We start from the raw sequence: 16,344 nt of genomic DNA, 5'->3' as shown, positions 1-16,344 counted from the left end.
ATTTTTGTCAGAGTGCGAACTAGAAATGACAGGACCTTAAATTGCAAAGCAAAAGATACTCTCGATAAACTCATATTACTTTCGGGTGACAATTTTTGTATACTAAATTTAAATTTCCTAGCAACATGTCTATGCATTGAATACCTAACTACTGCCTACTGCAATCAAATCATGTTATACTTGATGTTAGCGCATGACACACATGTAGATATATAACTATCGAATAATATCCGGATGGAATTATCTATTGCTGACGATTACTTTGTTACTTACTATTAATTAAAATGGTTGAAATTATCCTTAAAACTAGATATGCATTTATTTTAAATGTGCATTTATTTTCATAAAAAACCCGCATTGAATACAAAAACTGTTTTTGTTTAATATAATAACGGATAGACGTCAATCCTCTATTATTTTTTCCTCTCCGTTTCAGTAAAATGTCATTGGACGCTCACAATGCAATTAGGTCGAAAACCTGTCCAGCAACATACACATAGTCAAACAAGGTTGTCTAACTCGATAAATGAAACGCTACTATCTGTTGATTCTAACAGAAAATATGTAAAACCTAAATAAATACTGAAAATGGCATAGAAGGGCGCTATAAAAGTTTAATTTAAATTATGCCCACCGGGTCACATATTTTGCTAGTATACGCGTTAAATTAAAACTCTAATTCGACATTTAATTCTTTGACTGTACACAAAATTTTACAATTTTTTCACTCGATATTATAGTGCCAGCATAACATTTTTCGACATCGAAAATATCCGTCATTTCAGTGTCCACTTCCTTCATTACGATGTCCTTCACGCTATCCATCCGTCACTTAGTACGTAAAATTGATACAATAATAAAATATGAAGTCATACACTGCTGATATACTATCTGTTCATTGCATTTTCAAAGTAAATACTTTTATCAGAATAGCGATACCCCGAAAACATTGAATGTATGTACATACATAGAGACTATTATCTCAATGTTGTAACGATAAAGATCGCCACATCGTAAAGATGCTTAACAATCAGCTGATTCAAAAATAAATGTTAGTACTTATGTAACTAATTACACTCCAGTTTGTTATCAAACTCGCAAACGCAAACTCTTGGCTTGCTTTTGCTATAATTGTAACCCCTTTTGCAACACGTATACATTAAAGTAATTTTGTTGTTCAACGTACATATAATAGATTAAATAAAAGTCTCATCTCTCAATGATCTAGTTTGTTTTGAATAACCTTTGAATTAAGATCCGAGTGCACGTATTTTAAATCTAAAATAATTATGTTTTTTGACCACAGTCTGAGAATACATTAGATGTAGACAGTGGAGAAAAAATAACTATAAAACGTATGTGACCTTTGGATTTCTATTCGTCAACAGCTACAAGCTGTCGAAGTGCAGCGTGCAACATTTATTAGCAGCGACTCCAAACTGTAGTCTTTGTTTGACGAACATTAACTAATGATTGCCGAACGCCGACCGTTTGATGTTGTCAGTGCATATTGAGCCTTTTATCCGCAATTTAGGATTATGTGGGAGTCGCCCCAACACTTATTATCGTTCGCAACCCCTCCGAGACCGTAGGTTGACCTTCAAGTCCACCTTGGCCAGCCATGTACCACGGACCAGTCCTGGTCCTCATTTTCACTTAAGCCACGGCTAGATTCGCCAGTGTATGTCAACCCTAATTTGTAAATTAGACAGACAGTAACTATCTTCACAATTATATAGATGATGCCATTTATATGTACATATATGTTATGGTCTATTGTTCATTTTCCGATCTGTACCATATTGGATATCCCTCAACAATCTATGCCCCAATTAGTGCGGTTTCCTAAAACAATGTGTTTGCTTTGCCCGCTTCCTGTTGCTGTTTCTAGTAACTGATATTCCACATGTCAACAATGTTCTGTGGAAACTATTGTACCGCGTGGCGTATATAATTGTGTTAAGTTATGAAAAGAATTGTAAACCAGTACTTCAGTTTAGTGACAAAATTACACTTCGTTTGAATAGTACTATGTCCCACCAAAGAGTGCCGCTGCGCTTGTCTATCCATGTTACACACAAGTGATGTATCGTTTATCTTCAGCTTACCTACATCGTATTCTATTGCCAAACATATTAGCAATATTTATTAGAGCGACAGTATAATCTTGTTAGTAAAGTTATCGATCTCACAGCCGCAGCCGGTTCCTCGCCGTCAAAACTTCGGCAGAAACAAGATTCCTTTTAACATTTACTTTTTCAACTTCCTTCCCTTGGGATTATATTTCCAGACCCGAATGTTAAATCGGTAGAAACGTCCCATGGCAATTAAACATTCTTAGTATTTGAAAACTAACCCCGACCGGGTTGCGTGGCGGTTGAATTCAGCGTAAAACTGAAGAAGTAATGTAAAAATAAACATCCACAGTTAATCTTACGTAACAAAGCACATGCATTTCATATGCTAAGTGATGATATCGCAATTAATGATATGTGTGGAAAGTTGGTAGCTCTAATAAAAAAACAATACACATATTTGACAGGCATCAAAATACCGTAGGATAGTGTAAATGAGAATACTAGAAATATTAAAATATTTTAAATGTGTCTTTCATCCCTAACTGATGAATCGCTGTTACGAGATTTTAAAATGCGATGTCCTCTCTTGTGCCGAGTTCCTGTTCGCAACTGAATAACATAAAATTGTCAGTCTCGCTACCGTTACCGCTGTTAGAGATATTACTAGAGATATTAAATCTCTAGCCTAGCAGCCGTCATCCTGCAACGTATCCAGTCTACAGCACTGCTTCGCGCTCGAAAACAGCGACAACTCAAAAGTAGTTTATAATTTTAAAACCATATTTTTTTGATGTTTGCAACAAAATGACAACTGCTGCCTTTTGAAAAGCAGCGCTGTTCTTAAAGTTGCCTCTGTAGAGGTATTGCGTAACCGTAGACTTCGTATCTCGCTTATTTAGGTTCAATTTATTCCACGTCCACTTTTTGTAATAAAAAGTGCTCTGTGTCGCGATGAAAACGGAAAAAATTTGTAAAGCACCGTTGTTCACTTAAAGCGTGAAATTATTACTAAATATTCTGCCATCGGTTTTAATTTAAATAACTTTTGGTAGCGATTTAGTGATAGAAATTCATTGCAAGGGAAATTACGGTCAACAGGTAGTCAAACATGTAACTTGAGGCATTCATTTATGTAATAATATTTCTAAAAGACGTTGAAATTAAACGTAAAGGCATCTTTTTAATCGTTTTTGCACAGATGCATGTAATGCTCTTAAAACGACGGAGCAACTAGTCACCGTGTTAGAATAAGTCAGTTTTACACACATTATATTTCCGATAGATGTACAAATTTCGAATTTTAGCATTTTAAATAAAAAATTGAACAACATAAACATACAATAACCTCTAAAATTAAATTGCTAAATATGAAAATCTTACAAATATTATACGAGTATATGCGAAAGTTTAGATGGATGGATGTTTGTAGAGTTTGTAGCCTAAACGGCTTAACGGATCTGTATCAAATTTCACATAGACTTAGAGGATATCCTGGAAGATCGTATAGGTTACTCACTTTTATTTTTTTACCACGCGGCAGGAGTCTCGGACGAAAGCTTATATTACATAAAAATTATGTGTACTATCTTAAAACGAATAGCAACATAATCATCGTAGAAACTCAAGCACTCGTAAGCTTCATCACAATGCAACGACTGCGAGGAATTTATTAAATATACAGAAAATCCAGTTTATCGGTAAGCTGGTCATAACTCGAGCGCGGTTGCAATGATTTGGATTTACTTATATGAAAATTCGAAATATAGCAATTAGGAAAAATTACTGAGAAACTGTATTTCTTTTAAAGTAATCATGTTTTTTTTTACTTGAAGCTTAAGAAGTCTTTGTTTTCATAACATTCACTTTTACAAATTCATTTTTTTTAAGAATCCGCTAACCACCTTTTTCTCCTGTTATTTTTGTCTTAGTAGATACGACATTTTTGAATATTCGTGGAAATAATGTCCTGACAATTGCAGGCCGTTTAGCGGTAGTATAGTGCCGAGATATACCGATTGTTTAATGGCGAGTACCTACATCGTTAAGATACGCTTGGGTGGACGAGTCACCCAAAAGCTTCAACCTCTAGCCGTATGTTACAGTAAAGGTTGAAACTTCGGTGAATACTAACATTTACTGGTAATATCAAGATTTACCAACTAGTTTTGTTAAAACGTCCGAAAAGTTACGTCATTTTTAGTCACTTACATGTGACACTTTAATGTTTTATTTATATTTTAATTAGCATATAATTTTAATTGCTGTTAAAAATATCTAATTATTTTTGATATGTAACGCACCGAGATTGATCTAGCGAATGGTTCTAGATGCCCGAAATAAAAATAACTTTGCAAAATTTACATTATCTGGTTGGTAAATTTTAGGAAAATGTAAATTTTAGAAATGTCCACAGTTCGTGGTTTTACAGTAACAGCCATGACGGACACTGCGTGCCTAATTGTCACGAATTAACTTTAATCGTCATTCCGTACTCGGGTTATCTCGCAGGAATGTTTCCTACACTATAAATACAAATGAATGACTCTTCTTACAAAATTATAAGCTGAAATCTTGATATCAAGACTACCGAAGTACCTACACTTGTTACATGCTTTCACTATCGTACGCTTATAATGCGTGAACAGATGCAAAACATTTATTATTTCGTTATTTTACTAGTAAAATCCCACAATTATGCGTCATTTAGTGAGAACTTCGATTGCCACGGACAAGGTTGGAAACAATAGCCATACTTCCATGCAGTTGATTAGATATGGACATTAATATCAGATTCAGTGAAATACCTTTACAACTTTTGATAAATAATTACTGAACCGACAAGGTGGAATATTATCATAAACATCACAATGCGAAAACATTCTCTGAATTGTTATTCTGTATACAGCTCAAGCAAAATATTTGGAAAGGTTCAAAAGAACGCATTTTTCAGAATCATGTTGTTCATGGAAACGAAACGTTTTATATATATTTTTTTTAATTCTATCATTTTACCATTTTGGACCATCAAAACTATGTAAACTTATGGATATCTATGCTCATCCGTGTCTTTCTCTGAAAAGAGAGGTTACAAAATGTTTTTACAATTGCACCGATTTTGGGCAGCGTAATACCCACAGTAACTGAATGCATGAGCGACTATCTCGAAGTTACGTAAACGTTATCAATGTTGATAATCAATATCTTTAATATTTATGGATTTCTTTACAAATACGTAAAAACCTTAAATTCTTCAAACTTTTAAGTGTCCTAATTAATCTGGTTTCAAAAACAAATTAAAATGGGTCAAGAGTAAAAAAGACTGCAGTGCAAATAAAAATCATACAACCAAATACTAGCTGAATATCCTTCCTGGTGTTCGGATAACGTTTTAAAATATTTTAGTACATTTGTTGGAACTTCAATATTGTACAGTAAAAAAGTATATGTAAAATACTTGATAGCGCAAATTTTACTATATTAATGAAGCCAATTAACACAAATTAGGATCATTGAAGAACGATTCTACTGTGTTGCTTGATCAGCTTAACAGCCGGATTAAAATCCGAACAGCCGGTCTAATTTGTTAACAAGTTGAAGATTTATTTTTCCATTTTTTCAAATCTTCACAATCTATATCAGTTGTTCGTGACCCGCCTTCTCTGCCGACAATACACAAATTTCAGCTTGAACAGATTAAATTCGAACGTAGTGCTAGTAGCGAAACGTATTTGGGTCGTTTTGAGGATTTGCAGATAGATTTACTACATTCCAATATTCCAAGTCATTACTTCAAGCTATCAAAACCAATCTGTAGCTATCATAAGCCTCTTATTCGAAATCGTAATTCAATAACTCAAGTTAACCCAATCAGTCTAGGATACCTATAATAACTTTGAACTCTGAAACTGTCCACCTTGGACCTGCAGTCTCGTATGATGTTTCCCTTCCGCCGGCTCTGTTGACCGATCAGTCGATGCAGTGGTATATTTTCCTTTCGCCATATTAATCTAATATAATGGAAAATCGTGCTCATATTTGTCCAATCCTTTTCAAAACGTGTATGTTTATTTTCAAAATTAAATAAAACTATCCAGTAACAAAAAACATAAAAGATCATAATAAACTGTATGTTCTTTAACTATAACAATCAATGATTACTTTACAATACTGTACATAATCATGTACTTACACCGGGCGTATAGATGAAAAGACGGAAGTCGGTTAAGAGGAAAAAATATATCTCATTAGGCCCATTGATCAAAAGACCAATCGGTCGAATGGGAAACGCCCGCAATCTCCTACAAAAACCACTATTCTGCAGGCAAACAGATCAAATGTAACAGCAGACATATAAAAAGTAAACAAAGTCCCCAAGGTACTGTAGGGATTCGGCCATGACTTCATTCTACGAGGAAACAGTTAAGATCTGGTATGGGACCTAAGAACGCCCGATTTATCTTGAGTTGGACAGATTAAATGATAGATGTTTGGTTAAATTATCTCGTGCCAACAGCAAAACAGTTTTAAAATTGACTAACCCAACAGAGTCGACTTTTGCTTAGATCAAATTTACCGTCCAGCTTCAGATCAGCTTACGATCTCTAGAACAGACGAAATCAAAACTAAACAAAAAATGGTCGATCGACTTGAGAAGCCTCGCGGGCTAAGTTGTCTACTTGCCCACTTCAAGTTTAGATTTTGCCTCACTACTGGTCCAAGATTTCCAAGAGATCCTCGATTTAAGTTACTGTTAAAGAAGTTTAAACTAATCTCAAAAGCCCAGAGAAACTGTAGATGAAGTTTTGTAAAAAACGTAAGTCATTAAAAATTTATACATTTAAAATCATTTTTATACATTAAATAAAATTAATGTAATATGAATAATGATTAACATACTGTATTAACCCTTATTGTAGAAAAGTTAAATCCATGTAGTTACTATTTTACGCCTTAAATAATATTTTTCCCCGTTCTTTTCAAAAATGACCAACCCACTTTGATAAAAAAGTGAAATGATTGTCAATAACAACCAAAATTAAAAATCTACATCACAATAATTATTCTGGATACAAAAAACTGCATATAACCATTTAATTCCCCTTAATCCTGTAACATTCGTAAATAAAAAATAACTGCCGACAACGTTTGAAAAGTTGAAGCGTAAACTTTGTAAAATAAAGTTTGTTTTCAACGTTGAACTGTGAGGAGCAGTGTTGCCGCGGCAATTTCAAAATAATACTCGACCAGTTATTACAAAAAGTAAGAAACTGAACACTTGTGTGTATACAAACTCGGTTAATAAGATAAACCGTTAATGCGAACTTTTTAAAACATTGCTAGGATATTTTTAGTTGTGGCGTAAGCACGTTCCAGCGTAGTAAACGCGCGGTGTTGTACAGCGCACAGCGGCAAGTCCTCTACTTTTTCGGTAGGGAAATTTTAGGAAACTTTTTGGGCATTGTCAAGTTTCAACAGGGGTTAAGAAGATCGTCGGTTTAGGTTGAAGATTCGTTGAAAATCGACCGCGAAGTTTCACGCAAGCGCGACGCCTCCCAACATTCAAGTCTCAAAAATTGTTAAACAATATAATGCGCCAGCTTGTTCGCTTCCAGTGCATGCCAAAGTGGTAGAGTCACCGCGCAGCGTCACTTACCTGTTGCCAATAGTCTTCTAGGGACAGCTTCCATTCGAAATAGCCGGTGTCCGTTACGTCTTGCAACTCGCGGAATAGGTTACCGCTCGGAAGAACATCCATCGTGCTTACATGTGACGCCGAACGAAATTTTCACACAATTCACGTAAAGCCCCTACGAGAGAACGCGCACGACTGGTTTACCGCGTCTCGCGCCGGCTTCCCCTCAAGCCGCGCCCACCCCGCGAATATCCTCTTGCGTAGACTAGAAACAAACAGAGACAATGTGTATTGCTTTCTCTTTTTTCGTCCTTAAGGATAGCAGATAATGTTATGGAATTTTAATAGGGGGTAACTGAGGAGACGTACATTTTTGAAGTACGTAAAAAATAGGCTTTTACAAAAAATTGGTTAAAATGTTAATTATTGTTAAGTTCCTCAAAAAATAAGTTATTTAAACCCAAAAACATTTTTAACGGGAACAATATCTTGTTTTATGTCCTAACAAGATTACTAATTTGTGTTTTAAAAATCTTATTAAAAATTACGAAATAATTAACAAGTTACATACAATTAATTTTGCACGTAAATGTATTGTAAATAAATACAATAGATTCATTTTTTGTGCTACAGATGAATAACTCATAGCTGTGGCATGTTCATTAAATCAGGAAACCTCGAAACTTAAGCTATAACATCTGCCAAAATTAAATTTCATGAAATATTTTATTCCTAATTATCCATGGCCACACGATACAAAACAATATTAGCTTCAAAAAGCAATTAAAACGCCTTACAGAAGCCACCAGGACCAGGAAGACTTTAATATAAATTTGCCTTCGGCTGTATCCTGTAATTACTTAGAAGAAACACATTTTAACACGCTTTATTAAAATATTCGTGTTAAAGACAAAATGCTAGAAGCAATTTCTTTGCATGTTATCTTCCACTTTTTGTTCTACTAATCAGATTTTATAAAAAATAGTTTAAAACCGAAGGCAAATATTTTGACCTTTTGGAAAATATAAAAGACATGCTCAAATGCTTGCTTTAAATTCTTTAAACTGTTGTAATAATGTAATATACTATATGAAGTTACTCATTCCAATTGAAAGTTAATGTTAAAATACTAACTGATATCTGAATTTGCTCACGTCATTCTAGCATTATATAGTTTGCCTTATCTTTGATATTAATATATTATCTTAGGACTTTATCACACAAACGTTAACTTTTTTTCTAAATGTATATCGTTCTTACTATTTTCTTATTTAAAAACATCTGAGAGAATATGAGCTCAAATTTTACAATGTAAGATAATACTCAACCTAATATGTAACCTAAATAATACACCACAGAATAAAATACATATACTTCTTGTAGAATTATTTATACAAATAATTTAAGGAAAAAACATTTAGTGATTTAGACAAAAAGTAAAAAAAAAATTCGCTTCGGCTTGCCGATAAATGTAAACTTCGTTTAAGTTTATCAAATAATTCTAGTTTCCAGAAATTTATCAAGATTCTTAGTAATCTCTGGAGGTTAATTAATCTGTGTAAACTACAACTCCCGCGCAACGCCGGCATGTGGACGGTCCCCGTTACCGTACGCGCGTACGCAACAACCCGTGACAACTCCATTCATACTCACGCAGCAATAAACACTACTCATTGCATAGATATTTGGTAATATGAAAACTATTTAATCAACCGTGAGTCAATGCAATGCAACCGCACTTTAAAACGAGAGATCGAGATCTGTTCAGCAGTTTAATCTACAAACTGTAACAAAACATTCATCTAAACTTTCGCATTTATGATATTTGTAAAATTTTTTATAGCTATATGACCTGAAATACCTGCAGCTTATACAGGCTATGTACTAGCGAGGCAGTACCTACGTCCTGTCCGCTGCTGGCGACAGTGAAAAGTTCGGTGTCTCGGTCGGCTTACACCAGGGGTCGGCTTTAAGCCCGTATCTGTTGGATGCTTTGGCATTATACGTACAGTAGGACGCAGCCTGGTGTATACTTTATGCAGATGACATCGTGCTTGTCGGGGAGTATGAATGCGAGGTACAGAGCAGGTTGGAAGAATGGCGGGTTAAATGAGAGCTGGTCTTAAAATCAGAAGGACAAAAGCAGAACATTTATTTTGCGATTTCGGCGGTCCGACCAGCTTCTTGTCAATCGCCTTAAGTGGTGAGCCTCTGGGACGTAAAAAGCTGAATAAATGCAGGTTGGATGTAATGGCAGGTTACTGGTGTGACTTGTGATCCAAGAATGCCTCTTATGCTTAAGGGGCAGATCTACAGGTCCATCATAAGACCTGTCGTATTTTATGGATCTGAATGTTTGGCCACCAAAGTTGCGGATGAAAGAAGATAGCATGTGGCTGTGATGCGTGTGTTAAGATGAATGTGTGGTGTGACAAAAATGGAGAAAGTTAAGAATGTGTATATATGTAAGAGGAAGTTTAAGAGCAAGTAGCGCCAGTGGTGGACAAATTGAGAAGCAGAAGATTAGCGTGGTATCGACATGCTATGTCACGAGACGCTAGAGAAGAGATATCCCCATATATAAACCAGAAAGTGTTAAAATAAATTTGGATTTTTTTTATAAGAGAAGGGGGCAAACGAGCGGCGGGAACAGAGGTTGTCAACGACGTCCATGGGCATCCGCAACACCAGAGGAATTACAGATGCGTTGCCGGCTTTTGAGGAAATTGTAGACTCGCTTCTTGAAGAACCCTAAGTCGTATTGGTTTGGAAATACTGCCAAGGACAGACCGTTCAACAACGCGGCTGTGCGCGGCAAACAGTTCCGCGAAAACCGCACGGTTGTGAAATGCCAGCCATCGACATAGTGGGAATGGTACCTAGTGGTCTGTCGTGTCGTCCGATGATTAAACTAGGCGGCATGCATCGTTCCAAACAGCTCCTCGGAACACTCCTCGTGGTAATTACGGTAAAAAATGAAGAGGGAACTGACGGCCTTCCGCGAGGCCATCTAGCCGATCTAGCCGATCGGTAAAAGCACGGTCGTTGACGATTCGAGTCATTCTCCGTCGTACGCCGTCAAATGGAAGAAGCTAGTATTGGGGCGATCCAGCTCAGAGCGAGCAGTACTCCATATGGGGCCAAACTTGCACCTTGTAAAGTTGTAGGTGTGGCCTGGCTGGAAGTACTACTTCGCAACGATGATGGCTACTAAGGAAGAGGAAGACTGAAGAAAGTATAGATGGATTGTGTTAAAGAAGATATGCTTAAAAAAGAAGTGTATTCAGATGGCTGATAGAAATGTATAGAAAAACAGCATATATTGTGTCGACCCTCCATAAGGGATAAGGGCCAGTTGATGATGACATAATAACACTTTCGATTTTTTCCTTCATAACCATATTTACCTATATCTAATGATACATTAAATTATCTTATATTCATCAGAAATATCACACACATAACAATAACGTTTTAAAGTTTAGAATTAGTTACTGTTTGAATTGAAAGGAATACGAAGCGCTGTATTTCTGCGTACCTGATTTGTTTAGCTTAGAGACAACAAAGCAATGTTTACGAAGGACGTACATACATTTATATGAATAGTGCTTGTAGCAACTGTTACTATACTGTTATACCAACATGTTTATAAACACACGACCTTGACATTTTCCGACTTAAATTGTTTACACGTTTAGTGTAGATATTTTCCAAGAAAACACTTTAGTTATTATGATTATTGTATTCTCAATTTTTATTATTCGTTATTTAAATATGAGATGATTAGTTAGGGAAAAAAAAGCTGAATTTGAAGTGCGAAAGTTTCCGCGTCTGCCCAAATTAGTTTTGAGGTAAGGTTAATTATTTCACAAGTCTGACTCTTAAGCTTAATAATGTGAATGAAGAATAACAAATGAACACAAACAGGATCAGTTTATCCAATAAATATTATCACAACTACAGCCGAGATGCGGATCAAAATGTATATCGTAAAAGATTTAGAAATAACACTATTTTTAACGGAGACATGTGTATTGGTAAAATATGTACAGAAAAAAACTAGAAAAAAATGTTGACATCGACAATGTGTTCTAATTTTAAATAATTTAAATTCTTCTTCTTTTCTAATGGCTTGAGACCTAAAAACGTGTAAAAACTCCTTAAACAAGTCTTCATTACCAATCAATGTCTTACTAAAATTATAAATGTGAAAGTAGAGAAGGACGGATGTTTATTAGAAGGTATTTCCAAAACTGGCCTTCTTCTTTTTAAAGTGCTATCTTCTTTCGAAGTTCGGCGATCATTACGGCGACTTGCGTTCTTGACTCCGCGGCTCTGAAAAGTGAATGAGTGCTCTTTCCATACCACTGGCGTAGGTTTTTGATCCTTTTTTTTTCTCGCTGGGATAATGCATTTACGCATCCCCCAGTCCGTCACCATGGGGGTATGTGGGACTCGTCGGCCAAGGAGATGGAAAATGGCCGGAATACCCACTTAAAACCCAGCGGTGTTCCTTCTATCCGCCAGTGGCTGGGTCACGGGAACGCTTGCGCAATCTTCGCCTTTAGGTTTTTGACTCTGGACGTTCTTCTTCGACCTACACTTCGCTTTCCGTGAATCTTATCTTGCACGATGAGCTGCAGTAGTTCGTATTTGGCATTTGTCATTGAATGAAATCAAAATCAAAGATGAAATTCTGCACTATGTTATTATTTTAATTCCGCATTTCAATGCGCGTTATTCGTTCTCCAACAAATTTAATACCGTAAGAAAATTCAGGCCGTCAGTTATTCACGTACGTTACTCGATTCTTCATTAGTTAGAATTTTAACGTCACAAGGTCGAGCTTTTGTTTAATGTTTCACGGATATTAGTGAGTTTAGTTTAGTTATTCATAGTTTGGGAACTGACAATGCTCTGGAGATAAACGTACTTGGTGCGATTATTACTATTCTATTATATTATTACCACTTCGTAAAAGTTTACGGAGTGTAATCTTTGGTGTACATTAAAATTATCTAATATTAAACCAACAGTTGTAGCTTTCCCTGTATTCTGCTGAGATTGTTGTTTGTCGGAGGGCAAGTTCCACTGTATAGCCGCGGCTACGAAATAATGGTCGGACAATTTATTTTTTATAACTGCAGAGTTTATCGAAGCGCTAGCTGAATGATGAGGATCTAAGCAAGATTCGGTGACGAAATTTTCTACAACTTCCTTTCTAGTTACACTACTTATACATTTATTGAATCCATACTCATAAAGTAAACTTTCATACAAAATTACTGTGTTATTAGTCGTCTTTAACAAATCAATACTTAAGTCACCGGAAGTAACTATTTTTGAGTTTCGTAGAATATATACAAAAGAATTCGTAAATTATCTAAAAATAATAAGACTATCTTTACCATCTTGCATTCGTGGCGGTATATAAATCGAAAATATATTTATTTACTTTTCCCCATATTGGACCTTGACAACACAACAACGCTCTCAGCAGTACGCGAGTCGAGGATGAAGGGCGGCGAGAACGTTTGAGTCGCATGTTGCGCCCGAGTGTAGACGACCACACCGGCGCCACTGCGCCCCGGACCAGTGTAACTATTCAAATCATAATAATAATATTGGTTGGTATTACTTGCGTACTTTATTATTTAAGTACCTTTTTATTAGTATTTACATAAAAAATGTTAATTTTATTTTACTAATATTTAAAAGCTAGCCACGGAGACAAAATAATTAAAAAAATATACAAGTACATCTAAATTATTTAGGTAAGTGTTTACTGTAACAAGAAATTCACTAAAATGTTGAATTCACATCGTAATAGCGCTTCCCATTGAAAATATACCGAGATCAAAAAAGCTTAAATCGAATATTAATGAAACCTCACAAAACTGCAGATTAAAGTACAGGATATTTAAATAACGGATGCTTTTTGTATTTCGAAACGAATTATTTAATACTATTGATGGATGGATAACAACTTTGTAAGATCAGAGTATTATGACAGTCGCAGTGCTTCCATTCAATACTACAAGCCTTTGTATGGTTGTAGTCATAATGGATGCTACTCATTTATCAGAAGACAAAGAACATGCAGAGAAAATGTTGCATAAACTTTTGAAGGCTCGTACCTCGTTAATATTTTAAACAACGTTTATTTTTATTGTAATTAGTAAACCATAAAAAACCTGCATTAACATGTTTCAGTCATTTATCGCAAGCAAAGAGATTTCAAAAAAACACAAAATTACAACAGTGTTTAGCATAATAAATGTTAAACAATTACATTTGAAAATTCAGGCATAAAACGATTTGGTGACTTTGCAAAAAAACTTTATTATAACGACTACTAAAATCTATAAATATGTAAAATGTTTATTTTAATACTCGATGCTTCCATAGTTACGTAAACAATCATCATTTTTAAAACTTTAAAAAATCAATTCCACTTTAAAACTCGGTTTGGGCCATCTAAAATCTGAACGCAAACTACACATAAAAACTAAAACGTTTTGGATGTAAAAAAAATGATTTAGTAAAAAGCGTACGTTACCGAGAGAGTGAAGTGGCCCGCTGTATAGTCGCAGGGCTTGTTGAACGCTATCGCTTTAACGGAACTGCGAATAATTGAAAAAGAGCGGATGACAACATTCAATTTCTTTTCGTATAGTTAAATGTTTTACTAGAAAAATAGCTAATAAACTTGTACGTTTTAGGTTATTTTTATTGACCAATATCACAATACCTAATAAAAATAACGTAATAAACCTACAGGAATACAGTTGTTAATTATCACTTTAATGTATTGATGGTAATTAAAAAAAAGCATATGTAACAATAATGTAATTTATATTAAGAGTACTCAGAATTTAATCGTAGTCCTTTTCTCATAGTTATAAAGCAGGCATTACGAGTATTTTCATTAACCATTACCTTTAGAAACGGATGTTTCCATTGTGATTTTTATTCAAAAAAATTTTACTATTATTTCTAAGCAAAACTACAATACTGGCATTAAAAAAGATATTCTTAAAAAAATACTTACTTGTGTTTTTATTGTGGATATTCATTGTTTTTAATTTGCCTAATGTGCAGAATCGCATTTGAATATATGTATAAATGAACTTTATACAACTATGAATAGCACTGGATTCGATAAATACGTCTTAAAAAATACCACAATCACCTTTCAGAAAGCTCGCGCAAAAATCAATTCAATAAGATATTTTTAATATAAAAAAGTGTTTTTCCACATTTTTACTACGTACTGTTTTTATTAAATTATGACTAAACTTGGCATTCAATTTTATACCAAAGTCTAAACGAAATAAACAAAATAATATAAAGTGTCACAGTGCAAACAAAAAGTTTCACCTTGTTAGTACTCCAGGGATCAAACTTTTCCTGTCGTCATAATAATACCCTACCAAACTCTCATCAAAATCTGTCCCGTAGTTTTAAAACGCATAGAGGAGCAACTACAAATAATGTTTTTTTTTTGAAGATTTACATTTCACTAGCTGTTCCCGTGCGACTTCATCCGCGTGAAATTATGAAAATTTTATTTTATTGTTTACATTTGTAAAATTATCAATTACAAATGTCAAAATGACATGACATAATAACAACCTTGCTTTCTTGATGTTGGCAGCAACTTATGGTCTCTTTCTCACATTAAGGTTTTTATCCAAAATATTTACCTCCTAAGATTAAAGGCGTTAAAATATATAGCCTGAAGCGTGACGCAAGTGTATGGCTTTTTATAAAAAAGGATTAATCAAAAATGTACTGTTTTATTATAATATGGTATAGATGTACGTCCAATTTTAATTAAAACCCTAAACTACAGACAAACTATAATTTACACTCAAACTCGTTAGTACTTAAATGCATCAACAAAACATAACTCACCCCTGTAACCCAGAAGGGTAGGCAGACCACGGACCCCCATAGGGCGCGGTCCTGACACATCGCTTCCCCTTCTATGTACATACATACGTATAACTACGCATACATAAACGTCGCTTTCGGATGTTCCTAATACAGATATCATTGTAATTTCACTAATATTAGAAATGCGAATAAATTTTGCTAGTAGTTAGTAAAAATTTAAATTAGATGGCTACAAAATTAAAGGAATATCAAAGAAAATATGGATGTGTGAAAAAGGACATGCCTTAGAAGGGAGTGGATTCAGATATGACGGCTGATAGAAATGTATAGAAGAGCAGCACATACTGTACCGACCGATAGGGATAAGAGGAAATTGATGATGCTGTAGTTAGTAAATGTAATACTTGTTATAATGCGGTCTTGAAATAAACATTTTAAACATGATCACTAGTACCACTCTGTCATAAGTATGAAACTAGGCACCCAGTAGTTCATTCTTTAGACGTGAAATTAAAATCAGATTACTAATTTTTAACTAATCTAGAATCAACAATCAAAAAGCAATGAAACTCAAAAGCACTATTATAAAATTTACACTTTATTTTCAACGTTAACCACGTGTTGCATGGATGTGAGATGATTACGCGGGAAAAGAAAATAAAAACAATCCTACGAAATACAGTATTCTTTGACTTTGGCGTTGTTTTGTATCAGATTAATATGTATCTTCTGCCT

The 16,344-nt window shown here is 34.7% G+C and overlaps 1 protein-coding gene across 1 annotated transcript in view; it reads right to left on the bottom strand.

Annotated features, from left to right (window-relative positions):
• The window catches only part of LOC106110254 (Krueppel-like factor 6), a 62,861-nt gene extending 54,951 nt beyond the window's left edge, over positions 1-7,910 (bottom strand). Inside the window, exon 1 of the mRNA XM_013292008.1 lies at positions 7,732-7,910. Within this exon, the coding sequence (XP_013147462.1) occupies positions 7,732-7,833 (102 nt within the window). The 5' untranslated portion in view covers positions 7,834-7,910. The remainder of the gene's footprint in view (positions 1-7,731) is intronic.
• Positions 7,911-16,344: the final 8,434 nt, after the last annotated feature.

This window comes from Papilio polytes, unplaced genomic scaffold, assembly GCF_000836215.1.
Source record: "Papilio polytes unplaced genomic scaffold, Ppol_1.0 DF820711.1, whole genome shotgun sequence".
NCBI lineage: Eukaryota > Metazoa > Arthropoda > Insecta > Lepidoptera > Papilionidae > Papilio > Papilio polytes.
This window is presented reverse-complemented; position numbering and strand designations above follow the sequence as displayed.